General features: G+C 39.0%; 1 protein-coding gene across 6 annotated transcripts in view; it reads left to right on the top strand.

Moving 5' to 3' along the window:
• Positions 1-18621, top strand: part of Sec23a (SEC23 A, COPII component) — a 49866-nt gene that overhangs the window by 17829 nt on the left and 13416 nt on the right. For all 6 annotated transcript variants that reach the window (NM_001105732.3, NM_001434090.1, NM_001434089.1 and 3 more), the window contains 8 exon segments: positions 4529-4687; positions 5515-5630; positions 6572-6695; positions 9027-9107; positions 10160-10249; positions 11745-11851; positions 12978-13131; positions 17273-17350. In NM_001105732.3, coding sequence (NP_001099202.1) covers positions 4529-4687; positions 5515-5630; positions 6572-6695; positions 9027-9107; positions 10160-10249; positions 11745-11851; positions 12978-13131; positions 17273-17350 — 909 coding nt within the window.

Below are 18621 nucleotides of genomic sequence, written 5' to 3'. Positions count from 1 at the left end.
CTGTTGCTCAGACTAGTAGACTTATCCTGTACTTGCCTCAGCTTCCCCAGTAGCTGTGATTATAGGTGGATGACACTTTTTCTTTTATCTTTCTAAAGTTTTATTTCAATTTTTTGATATATAATCACATAATTTCTCCTTTATCTTTCTTCCCTCTAAATTATACCATATACTTGTCTTTTTTTCTCTTTTAAATTCATGGCCTCCATTTCTTGTTATATACATATATGTACATATATATTTTTTTTTCTTTTTTTTTTGTTCTTTTTTTTTTGTAGCTGGGGACTGAACCCAGGGCCTTGTGCTTCCTAGGCAAGCGCTCTACCACTGAGCTAAATCCCCAACCCCATGTATTTCTAAGTAGGTAAATACATCCTGCTCAGTCCATGTAGTGTTATTTGTGTGTATGTTTTCTGAGCTGCAGTTACACACAAGCTGAAACGTCATTGCTTGTTCTCTCTCTTACTGCCTTCCACTGAGTGTGGTAGTTTCATTTGAGTGTGGTAGTTCTGAGCCTGCCTGCCAGCTTCTCTTTTCCTTCCATTTATTTTACCTCCCAGTTATCCCATTCTGTGTGAAGGCTTTCAGTGAATATAAGAGACAGATAGCTTCAATTTAATGCTTTAAAATTTTCTTTTTCAGTAAGAAATTTGATGTGTAGGTTGTTTTCTACTCTTATGCAAAATACTTGTTCTTCTTTGTTGATTTGTTTTTACCCAACCTCAGATAACCAGAAGAAAAAATATATATATTTTCATTTTTCTCTGGCTATCCATAAACTCATGGAAATCCACCTACCTCTACTTCCCAAGTGCTGGGATAAAAGTAAAGTGCTTTACTACCATACCTGGCTGAATTTTTTTGTTTATTAAACTAATTTTAAGAAAGTTACAGAATAGGTATACTTTGTAAAGACTTTGAAACAGAATGCAAAGTTTTATTTAAAAAAAAAAAACAAAACCCTAAAGGCAGAGTTTTGGTTTCTTCCCAGTCTTTTTTTCTCTTAAATCTCTCAAGTGTTGGGATTTCAGGCATGTTCTCTTTACTCTTGGTATAGAATTAAAAAAAATATTGACAAAGTTTATCTTATTTATAATTTGAAAATATAATTTGTTGATATATATATATATTTTAATAAAATTGTATTTACTTAGAAGCATTCAGAATGTCAAAAAACAACTGCCATCTTTTTGCAATTACAGAGTGGTATTCAGTTAACAGAACAACAATTACCTTTGTATAAGCTGCATCAGAGACAACTGAAGATGGAAAAAAAAAACAAAACAAAAGAAAACCAAAAGAAAAAAAAAACAAAAACAAAAACAAAGAAACTAAAAACCAAACTACTGTCCCCATATATAACTAATGTGTGCTGTGCACCAACAAGAACCTGCTTTAATTTCCATGCCAATTTACAACCCCAGACTATACCAGGCAAGGCTAGTGGATATTGAAAATACCACCAGGACAGGGCTAGCTAAAGACACATTCGGTAGTGTGTTAACTATACAAAAAAGACACTGTGCAGTTTAAAAACAAATCTTACACAACCTTACATTTCAATTTTTTTCTTTTAAAGGAGTGAGTTGTATACAGGGGAGTTAAATGCTTTATAGACAAGAAAAAAAAACTGCTAGAACCAACTTATTCATCATCATCTTCTTCATCTTCATCTTCCTCTTCCTCTTCATCCTTTTCTTCATCCTCTTTTTTGTCTTCCTCTTCCTTTCTTTTTCTTGCTCTTCTCAGCCTTGACCACCCCCTTTTTCGCTGCATCAGGTTTTCCTTTAGCTCTGTAGGCAGCGATATCCTTCTCATACTTCTCCTTCAGCTTGGCGGCCTTCTTCTCAGAGGACTGCTTATCATCATGGCAGTGTTGTTCCACATCTCTCCTAGTTTCTTTGCGACATCACCAATGGATAGGCCAGGATGCTCACCTTTGATTTTTGGGCGGTACTCAGAACAGAACAAGAAGAGGCTGAAGGAGGCCTCTGGGGGCATTGGGGTCCTTGAACTTCTTTTTGGTCTCCCCTTTTGGGGGATGTAGGTTTTCGTTTCTCTTTCATAACAAGCCTTGTCAGCCTTTGCCATATCTTCAAATTTCCCCTTTTCTTTAGCAGACATGGTCTCTAGCTCTCTGAGCACTTCTTGGAGAACTCTGAGAAGTTGACAGAAGCATCCGGGTGCTTCTTCTTGTGCTCCTCCCGGCAGGTTTGCACAAAGAATGCATATGAGGACATTTTGCCTCTGGGCTTCTTAGGATCTCCTTTGCCCATGTTTAGTTGATTTACCCCAGTGCCCGTCCGGCTCTTGCTTGCCCCAGCACTGTCTCTATGGAGCTCAATGTACTGCAATGGCTGTGAGAGCAGGAGCCAGACGCAGCCTCCAAAATTTTTTTTTTTTGAGGTAGGATTTCTGTAGCCCAGGTTGGCCTAAACTCATATAGGTCTAGCTGACTCCTCCTGCCTCAGCCTTTAAAGTACTTCAATTACAGGTATGAGCTACTACTCACAGCATTAAGACAGTGCCATTTTTTTATTTTAAAGGTTTATTTATTTATTAAGAATACAGCGTTCTGTCTACATGTCTGCCTGCAGGTCAGAAGATAGCCTAGATCTTATTACAGATGGTTATGAGCCACCATGTGGTTGCTGGGAATTGAACTCAGGACCTCTGGAAGAGCAGCCAGGGCCCTTAACCTCCGAGTCATCCCGCTAGCCCTACAGTGCCATTTTTCAATGTCCTCACATAAATACTAACTATAGAGTTGCGTACCTTGCAAATAGCATGTAGAGAAAAAGACACTGCCCTTTGTCATTGTAGCCTGCTGCTTGATGAGCATCTTTGATGTCTCAGAGTTCAAGGACCCCTTTTCAGTGTTTCTCTAGATGGCCCATTTTTCCGCTTATCTTCAGTTCCTTTGTTTCTAAGAAGTGTTGAGAGTTATTTCCTGTTAAATGTTTACTTTTGCCTTTCAGGGTGGCTGTAACTGTATGTACAGAATGAGCTTCACCCAGGGTTTGAGTTGGTCCCCTCCAGGAGAGTGATTATAGTCTTGTTCTTCTAAGGAGCCTTAGTTTCCTAGTAGGTACACTTAGACCTTTAGAGTTCTGAATATTGTAAGATGTTTAGGCTTGACTCTTTCTAACAATTCCGTTTGTTTTATTTCTTGATTACTCCTTCGCTCTGAAGACTTCCGTTGTTCTTCACCTTTGCTGTTTTGTTTTATTTTCCACAGTAGACTGACAGACTTCTGGAGATTGCATACCTTCATGTTCCTCAAATTCCCTTTTCTGTTCCTGTTTCTGGGCCGGTCTTTTCTCAGTTGTGTGTTCCTTGTCTCTAACTCAGTTGTCAGGCATGTTTCTTCAGCCCCTTCATTCTTTTAAGCTTTCTCAATTCTCTTAATCCCAGCATTTAGACAGTTACTGTGTTCTCTGTGATGCTAACATGACGTGCTCGTCGGTATTCTCAGCTCTCCGTGTGCATGCCACCCTCCCGCAGGAGCTGATGTGCTTTCGGCAGAGAAAGTTGACGTGCCTTAGCCGCAACCGTTGTTTCTGCGCACTGTATCTTCTTTCCCCTTTGCTGCTGTGTTTAATACGGAGGCACATTCACAAACATTATCATGTATTAATACACGCGTGTATATGTATTTGTGATTTTAACTTTTTCCTTTTAAGGAAAATTTCCATCTAGACTAGTCTGAAGTCCTCAGAGTTTCTTGTGTGTCAATAGCGTTCTTTTTATGCTTCCATTTTATTTACGTATTTGAAGTTGTGTGTGGTGCTGGGTTCACCCGGGGCCGTGAGAGTCCTGGGAAAGAGCTTCCCTCTGAGCTTTGCTTGCAGCCCTGTTTCTCTATTTTTTAAAGGGGCAGGTACCCTTTCTCTATTCCATGGGCATCAGGTGGTAAACAGAAAGTAGATTGGAATAGTTAATCCATTCGTTTCAATTAGAAATATAAATAATGCTTATGTTTTATTTATATTTTTTAATACAGATTCTCATAGCCAAGGCTAGACTCAAACTTGCCATGTAGCCAAAGCTGATTTTGAACTTCTGATCTTCCTTTCACTTCCTAAGTGCTGGATTACAGGCATGGAGACTGTCTGGTTTCACGTGATGCTAGGGATCCAAGCCAGGGCTTTGTGAATACTAGGCGAACATTCTAGCAACTGCGCTGTTACCTAAGCCCCAGCAACACTTCCAGTTTACATACAGAAAACAAGAATGAAACCCAGAAGACTGTCTTCCCTTTTACCTGCTTCTACAGCTACAAAGCAGGAAACATAACCTTGGCTGTAGGGTGTAAGTTTAGAGATTGCTTTAAAATTAAGAATGTAGCCCTGTTTAGGATTTAAAAAGAAATCTATCCAAACAAATGTCTTCTTTTTAGCATTTAATTTTTTCTTATCAAGTACATGTTGCTTTCTAGGAGCAATGCATTAAAGTGTGTTGTCAGAAATGCATATACCTGCATTTTGCTCTCTTTTCCACTTTTGAGTGAGTGCCTTCTTTCCAACAGTGTACGTTCCCAAACACTGGCGCGCGGATCATGATGTTCATTGGTGGCCCTGCTACCCAGGGGCCTGGGATGGTGGTTGGAGATGAGCTAAAGACACCTATAAGATCCTGGCACGACATTGAAAAGGACAATGCCAAATATGTTAAAAAGGGAACCAAGGTAATTCTTCATTCATGTTTTCTCATGAGTGTTTTCTGTTTGTATAACTTCACATTTTTGGGGGTGTTTTGCAAAAGTATTTATTGGTGATTCTTGAATCCTTGGTGTTGTTACTGCTTGTTGATGCTCTTGCTGTTAGTAGATTTTTTTATTTTTAATGTTTTTAGTTCAGGCTTTTAGTTTAATTCTCTATACTGTTTGATATTTTTGATGGTCATTGTTTACATTTTAATAGTAATTGCCATAATTTTCAACACTGAGTGCTTTTTGTCTGCTGATTAGTTTTCTTTTTGAACTTCTGAGTTTTGTTAAAGCTGTAAAAACTGCTTTAGATTTGCTTATCTTCTGGTTTTATTTTGTTTTTTTCTTTTCAGATGTTTTTGTTTCTTGACTGTAGATTTAGCTAGAAAAAGAGCTCTATTTTGTTCTCTTGTGTTTATATTGAAGTAGAGAATGTTTTCTATACCACTGTTTAGTTTTGCTTCACTTAGGGACATGTCTAAAAATAATGGCTTTTACATCAAAGAATATTAAAATATGAGACTTTATTTATTATGAGACAGTACAACTCATGATCCTCCTGTTGTAACCTCCCCATGCCTTTCGCATGCTTGTCTGGAAGTCAGATTTCTAGAAGTTATGTTATCAATTTTATCAAACTATAGAAAATTAAATGTGACTAGATGATATATAAATTATGATGAATTATTCTTTTACTCTTAAATTACTTTGACATGTTAAAAGGAAAAAGATTTATAGGATGGCTAGGTTATATATTTGATTAAGTTTTATATATATATTTCGATATTAATTAAAATCTTTTGTAGCATTTTGAAGCACTGGCTAATCGAGCTGCTACGACAGGGCATGTCATTGATATCTACGCCTGTGCACTAGATCAGACAGGTCTCTTGGAGATGAAGTGCTGCCCTAACCTTACTGGGTATGTATGTGTGTATCTAATAATGACTGCTTACCAGTATGAGGCAGCACTGACAGCAGCTTAGGAAATGGAAAGGTCTTTGTCTTACAGCTTTTTGTCAATGTTGGCTAACAGCACTGCTGTGTCTTCTTTGGAGCTCATCTTTCTTCCTCTCTCTCTCTCTTTCTTTCTTTCTTTCTTTCTTTCTTTCTTTCTTTCTTTCTTTCTTTCTTGTGAAAAGACAGGATTATAAAGGTACAAGTTCTTTTGAAAACGTTTATTATAAAGTTACTAGGTTGTTTTAGTAGTGTTTTGAGATGGCAAACCATGAAATTTATCCATTTAAAATGTTTGATGAGTTTGTAGTATGTTCGCAAGGCCATTATTATGATTGAATTAGAACATTTGTGTGACTGAGAGTAAATTAGATAGGCCACAGGAAGAGAGACTTGGAAGCAGCTGATATGGACAAGAGCTTCTCAGGTATTAACTTGCACAGTAACTTGGGTTTCTTGTTTGACTCATATTTAAGAAGCAGAAATATAGACAGCTTTTATAAACACTAACTATGAAAAGGAGCAGTCTTGAATGAATGATGCATCATCAATTATAAAATTAATATTCTCAGATGATGCATATGAAAGGAGAAAATCTGGACTGGTTAGGCAGCTCAGTGGGTAAAGGCTCTGAAGGCATGGCTGGAGTTTGGGACACACAAGGTGGACGGAGAGAGCTGATACTTGAAAGTTGTTTTCACACCTTCAGATAAACACTGTGTCATGTGTACACCCATATGCACAGTGGGTAAGAGTAATTAAAAATTGTTAATAGAAATAATATTAATAACATTTATTTTGGGGAATGTCTTTACTATTTGTTCATAGTCTAAGTAATTTATTTTTTCTGGTAACACAGAGCCCAGTTAATTTGTTTTGTATGTCATGTTTGCCTTTTCTGTGCAGAGGATACATGGTAATGGGTGACTCTTTCAATACCTCCTTATTCAAGCAAACTTTTCAAAGAGTCTTCACCAAAGATATACATGGCCAGTTTAAAATGGGCTTTGGTGGCACATTAGAGATAAAGGTAAGAACCCAGACTGGACATGTGTGATATGATTATCAACCGAGAACCTCATAGGTTGAGTTTTACTCAAACTCAGAGGAACTTTAGAAAGTAATGGTTACTTTAGAACTTTGAGTTAGAGACTTTGTTTCCCAGAAAGAGGTGTTGTCATAAAATGTACAAGAGTTCTGAATGACGGTAAAGTAATTTAAGTAAAGTTTCTTCTATTGGATGTTTTGCTCTTAGGGATAAGTCTCATTCGGTCTGCCTTCTAACTCTTGACCCTCCTACTTCAGCTCTCCAGTTGCTTTGATGCACCATGGTCTCCCTGGCTGGCACTAGACATTATACATTTTTATATTAAATGTATATGTTAGCTTTCTTTGTTTATCTGTTTGTATTGTTTTTGAGGCAGGGTTTCTCTGTGTAGCTCTGGCTGTCTTGGAACTTACTCTGTAGATCAGACTTGCCTTAAACATAGATATTCATCTGCCTTTGTCTCCCAAGTGTCTGAGATTAAAGGCGTGCTTTACCATGTCCAGCATAAGTTAGATTGTTTTTTAGACAGGGTTTCTCAATGTAGCTTTGACTGTCCTGGAACTCACTCTGTAGGTCTTGTAACTTACAGAGATCCTCCTGCTTGGGATCAAAGATGTTGCACCACCACTGCCTGGCTATGTTAATTTTTTATAATGGTGGAAATTATCTAACTTGAGAGGAAATTATTTCTTTGTTTTGTGATTAGTGTTTGGTGTACAGTTCCATTATAAATTTCAAATTTTGACTTAAAATACTTGGAAGGCCTATTGTTAATTACATGTATATTACAAAACCATTGATTTTGAATTTCCATTAGACATTTTTTATTGATATTTTATTGACGGCTTACCATGTAGTCAGCATGAAGGTAGGAAATTGTAGAGATGTGCTTGGATTTCTAAGGTCCTGTTATAGGGAAACTTTGTTTTGAGAGATTAAGTCATATATATTATTTAATAAAGTAACAGTCGAAAACAAAGTGATGGAGAAGTTTAAGAAGAAAATTGACACCCCCATTGATTCTTGGGTGCCTCCCTTATCCTAGGTCTCTGTCTCTTCCTGGAGATGCTCTTACCTTCCCACCCCTATCCTGTCCCTCCCCACACCTGATTCTGAACTCCCCAACCACACCTCTCCCCATTCCCTCTCCTGCCTGCTTCTCACAGCTGGAGGTGGGAACTATCCTAAAAGCTGTTGCCTGCATGTGGGATACATTCTAGATGGCCTACCTTGTCTGGCCTCAGTGGGAGAGGATGCACCTAGCCTCAGAGACTTGATGTGCCAAGGGTGGGGGATACCGAGGTGGGGATACCGAGGGGGGATACTCACCCACTCAGAGGAGGAGGGGAGGAGGAGTGGGGAAAGTATTGTGGGAGAGGGTGACAGGGGGAGCAGTGACCGTGATGTAAAGTGAATAAGAAAAAAATACAAAAAAAATTAAAAAAAAGAAGGGAATTGAGAGACATGCACAGTGGTTCATGTCTCTAATCCCGGCATTCAGGAGGCAGAAACAGGTAGTTCTCTTGAATTCGAAGCCAGCCTAGTCTACAGAGTAAGTTCTAGGACAGCCAGGGCTACACAGAGGAACCTTGTCTCCAAAAATAAGACAAACAAACAAACCCCTCACAAACAAAAAAGAGAAATGAGTATATCCAGGATATAGTTTGTTCCAGGGGAGTGTGGCTTATTGTATTTTCTGAAAGATGAGAGGAAATGAATTTTATTCAGGAGGCCGACAAAATGTTGACAGTTGAGAAGAATGCCTGTGAGAGTGAATAGTTGAAATATAAGAGCCATAGTATTAATTATGTGAGCTGTTGTAGGTTGGAGATACATAGATCTGTCATTTTAGGTTAAGGAAGAATCAGATTTCTCTGTATAACCTGGCTGGCCTGGAACTTGCTATGTAGATGAAGCTGACCTCAGCCTCACACAGATCCACCTGCCTGCCTTTGGCTTTAGGTGCTGGAATTAAAGGTTTCTACCACTACACCTGACTTTTCATGGACTTAATAATTTTAAATATTAAGAATGTCTTATGTTTTAAAATTCTTATAAACATTTGAACTTATTAACATTTTTATTACATTTATGTGTATATGTGTGCACACATGCGTACCCTCGCCCACGTACCATGTTACAATGCTTGTGTGGAGATGTGAGGACACTTAGAGGAGTCCGCTCTTTCCTCCTACTGTATAGCTCCTGGGACTCAAACTCAGGCTTGGTGGCAAGTATTTTATTCACTCAGCCATCTTGCCAACCCTGACTTCATCTTTGAGGGAACCAAATATGTCATGTTCTTATTTTCAGACCTCAAGGGAAATAAAGATTTCAGGAGCTATCGGTCCCTGTGTGTCTCTTAATTCTAAAGGACCTTGCGTGTCTGAAAATGTAAGTAATGTTTGTTCTAAAAAATGTAGTTAATTTCTAGGCTAGCCCAAAGACAGAGCTGTCATGGAAGCCTCTGCCATTCTTTGAATTGTGTGGTTGATCTTCCGTTGGTGCGCTTCCGTCTGCACCTCTTCCCACACTCACCCCCAGTGCTCCATTCCACATGGCTGAGGGAGTCTTTGTCCTAGTGTGCTTTGACATACATTCAGACATTTTTAGGTTTCTTTTTTTTTCAAAGATTTATTTATTTATTTATGAGTACACTGTCGCTGTCTTCAGACACACCAGAAGAGGGCATCAGATCTCTTTACAGATGGTTGTGAGCCACCATGTGGTTGCTGGGATTTGAACTCAGGACCTCTGGAAGAGCAGTCAGTGCTCTTAACCTCTGAGCCATCTCTCCAGCCTAATTTTTCGGTTTCCGAAAGGCAAAATTAATTCCAAGTGCTTTTTGTCACCAGAATTAGCAACAGAACAACCAAGTCAGAGGGATTTAAGTTTCAACTCCTTTCTTTTCTCTGCCTGTGAGAGATATAATACATTCCAGAGTCACTGTCATGGGGCTGGAGACCAGAGGAAAGGATAGTACAAAGCAGATAGCCAGCTCCCAGAAGTGACAGAGACACAGAACCAACCAATTCCATCTGTATCGTAAAGACCCGTGTCTACCTTTCCTTGGTGCTTAGAATACCTAGAATGCAGAGTGCCTGTTCATATGCACACATGTAGAGTCCTTTATCCAGACAGCACAGTGGGTTGGAAAGCTAAGGATGTTGGTTGGTTGATCCTTCATTAAATAGTGCTTCCTTCAAAGGACCTTGTATTCTTTTAATTTACTTAGTGAACCTTTTAATAATCTTAATATTTTACCATGTAAAATCACTTAAATTTACTTAATCATGTGTTTGTGATATGGTATTAAAATTTCAAGCTTTTAACATTTACTGAATAAATATGAAAGCTGTGTGTTTTTTCTTACCCCTGCTTTTCTTCTTATATATTAATCAATAAGGTTCTTTAGGTTTCAAGCAGCCTGTCTTTTATTTTTATAGGAGATTGGAACAGGTGGCACTTGTCAGTGGAAGATATGTGGACTTAGTCCCACTACAACCTTAGCCATATATTTTGAAGTTGTTAATCAGGTATGACTGCCTATCTTTGAAAAAATTTATTTATTTATTTATTTTAAAACAATGTATATAGTTCTGGCTGTCTATGTAGCTAGGAAGTAAGTCTATGTAGTTCAGGCTGGCCTCGAACTCACAGAGATGTCTCTGCCTCCAAAATCCTGGGATTAAAGGTACTACCTTGTCTGGCTGACTGCATTTTAATACTGGAAGGTAAACAAATGCTTAATTTAGACGCTAAGTCTTTCATTTATTTACTACTTTGCAGGATTTATTTTCTAGTTCTGTGAGCCATGTCATTGGTATTTTAATAGGTTGGCAATGAATTGTGAGATTGTATTGGGTAGTATGGACATTTTTTTTTTGGAGCTGGGGACTAAACCCAGAGCCCTGCGCTTGCTAGGCAAGCACTCTACCACTGAGCTAAATCCCCAACCCCTAGTATGGACATTTTAACAATACTGATTTTTTTCCTGTCCATGAACAAAGATATCTTTTCATTTGTTTATATCTTTGTTTAATTTCTTTCACCTTTGTTTGGATTTATTTATATTTGTTTTGTTTTATTGATATTATAAATGGGATCCATTATGAATTTTACCAAAAGCCTTTTCTGCATCCATTGAGATGATATAAGGTTTTTGTTTTTCATTTTAATGATATTGTGCTATCATATCATTTATTCATTCGCATATTCATTCATTCCAATCCATAGGAAGAATCCACACTGAAAGGATTAATATTAGTTCTTTGTTGCCACTCTACTTGGTGATGTAAGCATGGGAGGAAGGGGTCCTAAAAATGAGGTAGAATAAAGTCTCATGGAGTAACCAACATTATTCAGAGCATCGGTTTATACTCTGAGGGTTTAGAAGAGTCACCTGAGTAAAGTGTCAATGATAGGGACAAGCTTCGTGTGGTGAAACATGTTTCCCATAGAGGCATGTAAACAGTAGCCAGCTGTAATCCGCTTGTCTAGGGCACGCATGAAAACCCATTCTAAGAACAACTGGTGATGGAGGAACAGAGATTATAAGACTCAGGTCTTGTTTGCTCAGTTTTCTCATAAGGGCTCAGAAATTTCCTCACATGGCTTTGCGAGACTGTGAGACTGTGGACTATGTTCTGATAGTTCTTCAAATATTTACTGGGCTCGGTCGGTAGAGAAGGCATCTGACACTGGGCCTTTAGTTTGTTTTTATATTTATTTTATATGTGTGAATGTTTTGCTTGCATGTATGCTTGTGCACCGTATGTGTGTCTGGTGCCTACAGAGGTCAGATGAGTGTTAGACGGCTGAGGGTTGTGAGCCACTGTGTGGGTGCTGGAGACTGAACCTGCATCCTCTGGAAGAGCAGCCAGTGCTCTTAACTGCAGAGTTATCTCCAGCCCTGGGCTTTTCCCTGCCCTGCAGTGATTTTCTTAGTGGTAGAGTATGTTACTTTTGATACAGTGACATCACCATAGTAGAGTTTGCTTAGTTCTTACTTCTTTCTTTCTATACATGCAGCATAATGCTCCAATTCCCCAAGGAGGGCGAGGTGCAGTCCAGTTCGTGACCCAGTATCAGCACTCAAGTGGGCAGAGACGCATCCGAGTGACCACGATTGCTAGGAAGTAAGCCTTTTCTTTTATTATTATCAGAGATGTAATTTATATATTAAAACTATTTTGGTTATACTCACAAGCTGGGTTTACATTTATGACTAGAAAATAAACATTTGTGATCAAGGGCGTTTTATGTCTTTTAAACCTAGCTTGTTTTGTAAAATAGTCAGTGAGAAATCCTGTCTTCAAAAAACAATATTTTACCAGACTAAGATATCTTTTTTTTAAAAAAAGATTTATTTATTTATTATTTATATATTTATTATATATGAGTACACTGTAGCTGTCGTAAGACACACGAAAAGAGGGCATTGGATCCCATTACAGATGGTTGTGAGCCACCATGTGGTTGCTGGGAATTGAACTCAGGACCTCTGGAAGAGCAATCAGTGCTCTTAACCACTGAGCCATCTCTCTAGCCCCCAGACGAAGATATTTTACTCTTACTATCTGGAAGCATTTTAAAATTGTTGAGTGAAAGAAAATTAAAAATAGAGTAAGGGGCTTAGTCATTGTTTTATTGCTGTGAAGAGACACCATGACCATTTAATTGGGGCTTACTACAGTTCAGAGGTGTAGTCCACTGTCAGCATGGCAGGGAACATGGCAGCACACAGGCAGACATGGTGCTGGGGAAGTGACTGAGAGTTCTAGATCCAGATCCACAGGCAACAGGAAGTGAAAGCCACTGGTTTGACTTACAGCAGCCACCCCTATTGATACACTTCTTCCAACCAAGCCACACAGGAGAGTGTGGGTGGGAGAGCACTCTCAAACAGGCAAAGGGGAGGGAGAGGGCAGACGTGGGATGGGGGTTTGGTGGAGGGTTAACTGGGAAGTGGGTTATCATTTGAGTTGTAAATGAATGGAATGATTAATAAAAAATGACTTATCTTAAATAATATGTACTTTTAGAGTTATTTTAGAAAATGTTTTAAGGTTTGGTTTTGTTTTTAGGAAAATCATTGTAATAAACAACTATTTGTGGTATTTTGGTAATGCTAATTAATGCGTGTGGTATTAGAATCTTGAAGTACTGAGGTGACGTTCTATAGTCTCTAAGTGTAGCTGTGTGTGGAAGCTAACTGTGGTATTATGATATAATTCAATTTTGTTTCTGTGCTTCCTTATTTAGCTGGGCAGATGCTCAAACTCAGATCCAGAACATTGCTGCATCTTTTGACCAGGAAGCAGCTGCCATTCTCATGGCTAGGTTGGCAATATACAGAGCGGAGACAGAGGAAGGGCCAGACGTGCTTAGGTGGTTGGACAGACAGCTCATTCGACTGGTAAGAGCTGACATTGTGCTTTCCTCAGCTTGTCTGTTACAGAACTCACAGTGGGTGGGGAGAGCTGTAGAAGACCTCATTCCGAGTACTGGACTAGCAATGAATAGCAGCCTCCACTCACTTCCGATGTATTAGAAAGCCCTTCCTTAAAATGAATGGTAAATATGCAATTTACTATGTTGGCTTGGATGAAGTTAGTGTGGAAATTAAGTCTATATTGTTGATTCCATGAGTTTTTTTGTTTTGAGACAGGGTCTTTGTATGTAGCCTTGGCTCATCTGGAACTTGCTATTACTGCTTGGCATGTGTTTAGTCTTTACTCAGGCTTTTATTTTCTGTTTTAATTTCAGTGGAATATAACAGCATAGCCTAGGCTGGTCTTAAATTTACTCCCATGTCTTGGGACTCAAGGCTTAAGCAGCTCTTAACACTTCATTTTTTCTTTGTAAACTCCGTCCTGTATGTTTTCATTTACTCTTCAACTTAAATACCTTGTTGAGAATTCTCTGTTAAGCTACTAAACTCTAGAGAGGTGCCTTTACCCTGCCTGTCAGGTGACACGAGTGAACCTGTTTAAAGTTAGCTACTTTTGTAGTACTGTCTAGATTCTTCCCTTGTAAGAGCACTCCCTTTCCCCAACACGTCTTTGTAAAGGAATCAGAGTTGTGGTATTAAGTGAGCTTTAACTTGTATAGCCCATCAGTAATGGGACACTGTCAATACAAATGCTGGCACAGCTCCTCCATGGGTTGTTTGATTCTAGATGGGGATAAATATTTATCTCACCAGAGCTACTTCAAAATAACAGGAGAATCTCTTGTAGCCAAAAAGTTTTCTTAACTATTACCACTATCAATAGAAGACTGACACAATCTCAACTTCCCACCCAGCAAAGAAGCTATTTCCAGTTTATTGCACAGACCTCTTAACGTCAGGTGGCATGTACCCAGTGCTTTGATTCAGTGCTCTGCTTGTTTAGTTTTTAAGTTTATTTACGGTTTTTTTTTTTTTTTTAACGTGTGTGCTTTATCTGCATGTACACATACATGCCAGAAGAGGGCATCAGATCCCTTTATATATGGTTGTGAGCCACCATGTGATGTTGCTGGGAATTGAATTCTAGAAGAACAGCTAGTGTTCCTAACCACTGAGGCATCTCTCTAGCCCCAGTACTTTGTTTTAAATTTAACTTTAAAAAACCTTTTCCTTAGTAAGGGTACCAGTGGAAGGGGAAGCCCTTGGTCCTGCCAAGGCTGGACCCCCAGTGAACGGGATTCTTGGGGGGAGGGTGGTAATGGGGGGAGGATGGGGAGGGGAACACCCATATAGAAGGGGAGGGGAGGGGTTAGGGGGATGTTGGCATGGAAACTGGGAAAGGGAATAACATTTGAAATGTAAATAAGAAATACCCAATTTAATAAAGATGAAAAAAAACCCTTTCTTGTGTTGGGAATTGTACTCAAGGCTCTATCCAGCCAGCACGCTGACTCCTTCGCTCTCCTACTGTGCTCTAAAATAGAAGTGCTTCTATTTCCTGGGTTGCATTTTGCCATAGCATTTTACTGACTGCAGTTTTACATGTTAGTGTTTTCTAGGATGTCAGCAACCATGTGAGCTTTCCATGTGATTAACAAGTTGTGCTCTGAAATAGCTTGCTTCTTGAGCATTTTCATAGAAAATACTTTGTCTTTATAACTGTTCTATTGTTTTGAGGGTCTAAAAGCTGAAGTGTCCAGTGTGTGCACTTGGGCAGTAGCTTTACCTGTAGTACAGTGCTCTTCACATCTTGCTGGAGCGCTTGCATACATAGGTTGTCATGTATGATGCTACAATTTTATAGTGCATGCTGGACCATCAACTGGCATAGAGCCCACTGAACACCTTCTATGGAAAAAAGATTTTTTGTTCTTTGCCCCATGTATTGTGAGAATGAAGACCATTCCCAGCAATCAGACTGTTGACATTCCAGAAAATGTCGACGTCACTCTGAAGGGGCGAACAGTCATTGAAGGGCCCCAGGGGAGCTCTGGGGAGGGACTTCAGTCACATCAGTGTAGAGCTGAGTCTTCTTGGGAAGAAAAAGAAAAGGCTCCATGTTGACAAGTGGTGGGGTAACGGAAAGGAACTGGCCACTGTCAGAACCGTCTGCAGTCATGTTCAGAACATGTCAAGGGTGTTAGGCTGGGTTCCGTTACAAGATGAGGTCTGTGTGTACACACTTCTCTATCAACATTGTTATTCAGGAGAACGGGGCTGTGGTTGAAACCTGAAATTTCTTGGGTGAAAAATGCATCTGCAGGATCGGATGAGGAGAGGTGCTGCTTGTTCTGTCTCTCAGGCCCAGGAGGATGAATTAGTCCTTGAAGGAAATGATACTGATCTTGCTTCAAATTTAGCTGCTCTGATTCAGCCACAACAGTTAAAAACAGGATATCCAGAAGTTTCTGGATGGCATCTATGTGTCTGAGAAGGGAACAGTGCAGCAGGCTGAAGAGTGAGACTCAGTTTCCTGGCTCCAGAAACAAGGACAATGTGGGCTCTTTGGGGACAATAAAAGACTTATATATTGAAAAACAGAAAGAAAAGGAAAAAAGATTTTTTTCTTTTTTCTTTGCAAAAGACTAAGGATTGCAATGTTTAAAGAGTTTTTAGCAAGTTTAGGCTTCTCTTCTATCTCACACCTCAACTTCACAAACTGCTGTAATTGTCTGATATAATTTTAAAAGAGAAACACTGATTAAAAATCATTAGGACTGGGGCTGGAGAAATGGCTCAGTGGTTAAGAACACTGACTGCTGAGGTCCTGAGTTCAATTCCCAGCAACCACATGGTGGCTTACAACCATCTGTAATGAGATCTGATGCCTTCTTCTGGTGTGTCTGAAGACAGCTACAGTGTACTTATATATAAATAAGTTAATCTTTAAAAAAAGTCATTAGGACCTAGTGAGTAACCAAATGAGACAATTGCATCAAACAAAAAATTAAGTTTCCTCACCATGTATAGCCTCACAATGAACGTTTTACAACATGTACACAGCAGCTGAGCCAGAGGACAGGTTATTGATAAAGTAATGAAAAGTTTCCTTTGATCTTGTGTCACATCAAGAGGAGACCAGTGGAGGTAATTTGGGAGAAAGACAGATATAGTCTTTTTTGACTGTATCTACTTTTTGTGAACCATCTATTGATTGTTTTATGTGCCTTGGTTGAATGAGGCCCAAAGCGGAGAATGGCATTATCCAAATATTAGTCACATTTCATTCACCACAACACAGAAAGGTCTGTTTTGGCTGATCAATTTAGAGGTTTTGGTTTATGATCTTTGGCCTGTTGTTTTAGGCCTGTGGTGATGCAGCAGTGAGAAAAACTGATTCCATAGTTCTCATCAAGGAATGCCCCATGGACCAAAATACCTCCCATTAGGCACTCTTCCTCCTGCTGGTGCTGTGAGCTGGTGACCAAGCCTCCAATACATTGGTCTCTGGGGCAGAGACTTTTTGCTTAACAAAGCGAGGCTGGTGGCTAAGGTCATGACGGTTGAAGTAGAACAGTAGGAGCTCATTTTTGTGCGAGACAACTGAATGCCTCTTGCCATGGTCTCATACATGACCTGCTTTTCTGTTGTCTGTGACATGACCTTATCTCATTCTAATTTCTGCTTCTGTAAATGTTTTTCTTCACTAGGCTTGGTTTTCCTTTGACTTTTTTTCTTTTGGGCACTTTCAGTATAGCATACTTTGTACCAGAAATTTATTTTTGTAGATGTTGTAGTGTATTGATTTTCTGCCTTTCTATCTTTGGGCAGTATTGAAAAAGATACTGTGGTAGTCTTAGGAAGTTTCTGTCGGCTTCCTCTCTCCTCCCATTGGCATTTATGTATTCTTTATTTGCTACCAAAGACACTTGCTTATAACAACAAATTAAACATTTTAGGGTGGGTTGCTGCATTTCTGAAATTCACATAGTTTTTTTGGTTGTAATCAGTCCCTTGCTAAATCAATACATATTATTCCAACTTTACCCTATGTTGAATATCTGTCTCCTTAAAAGTAGCACAACTTTTTATAAATAGACTTTTAATGGGCAGAATTTTTAGTTACTATGCCAGAAACAAATTGCTAATATTTTATTTTATTTAGTGTCAGAAATTTGGAGAGTATCACAAAGATGATCCAAATTCCTTCCGGTTTTCAGAAACATTTTCCCTTTATCCACAGGTAAGTAGGTCAAAGACCAAGACCATGTTCTTTTCTCTTATTACCAGTACCATTGAGTTTCATCTTTTTTGTTGTTTGTCTTTTAGTAATCACATATGAACGTATTTTACTGGATTATTCTTTTAGTTAGCTAAATGTTGGGATAACTTAGAAGTTAATTTTATGCATGTGGTCAATGAAAAAAAAAACCCTATTGTGGTGCTTAAAGACTTACTGTGGGTATAAGCAAGGTTAAACCCTGTTAGCTTGCCCTCTAAGAGAAAAGGTTCTCATTACAGTGATACCAAATAAATTTACGTGAAGTTATTTTACCAATGAGATAATGTGAACAATTTTATAATGCCAAACTGGGTAAGAAACATGAGTGTGAACAACTTTATAATGCCATACCAGGTAAGGAATGTGAGCTTAAACTTGCCTTACAGTACCTTTACCTCTCTGTGTTTGACTGTCTCTTTTTTTTTTTTCCTGTTTTTGAGAGAGAGTCTTGTTCTGTAGCCAGGGTTAGCTTTGAACTTGTCATGTTCTTGTCTTAGTCTTACTGGGATTGTGCATTTGCACCTTCAGTATTTCAGTGAAATTCATTTTTGACTATAAAAGCTTTGTCCGAAACTTCAACCTTTTTTTCCCTCTTGTTTTTCTTGTTTGTTTGTTTGTTTGTTTTTTGAGATAGGGGTTCTCTGTGTAACAGAGCCCTGAGTGTCCTATAACTCACTATGTAGACTAGGCTGGTCTCAAACTTACAGAGGGATTAAAGGCATGTGCCACCATTGCCTGGCCCTTTTTTGTTTTCCTCCAGCTGAACTAGACCTTAACTTGCCTGTATAGCTTGTTATTTGGGTGGTGGAGCAGAACTCACGCTTGCCTAGCAAGCTCTCTTAACTTTGGGGCCATCTCACTACCACAGTGTAACTCATAAACATCAGGACAAGCCTTTTTCTTAGAATATTTATTTACATTTAAAATCTTATTCCCCTTCTTTGTTCCCCCTCCACAATCCCCCTCCCCTTTGACTTTAAGAGGTTGCTCCTCCTTCTCTGGGGCATCAAGCCTCCACAGGACCAAGCCCATCCTCTCCCACTGAGGCCATACAAGGCAGCAGGACAAGCTTTCTTTTTTTTTTTTTTTTAAGATTTATTTATTTATTATATATAAGTACACTGTAGCTGTCTTCAGATACACCAGAAGAGGGCATCAGATCTCTTTACAGATGGTTGTGAGCCACCATGTGGTTGCTGGGAATTGAACTCATGACCTCTGGAAGAGCAGTC

Source organism: Rattus norvegicus, chromosome 6, assembly GCF_021556685.1.
Source record: "Rattus norvegicus strain SHRSP/BbbUtx chromosome 6, alternate assembly SHRSP_T2T, whole genome shotgun sequence".
NCBI classification, from domain to species: Eukaryota; Metazoa; Chordata; class Mammalia; order Rodentia; family Muridae; genus Rattus; species Rattus norvegicus.
Note: the sequence above shows the minus strand (reverse complement) of the source record. Positions and strands in the feature narration are given on the sequence as shown.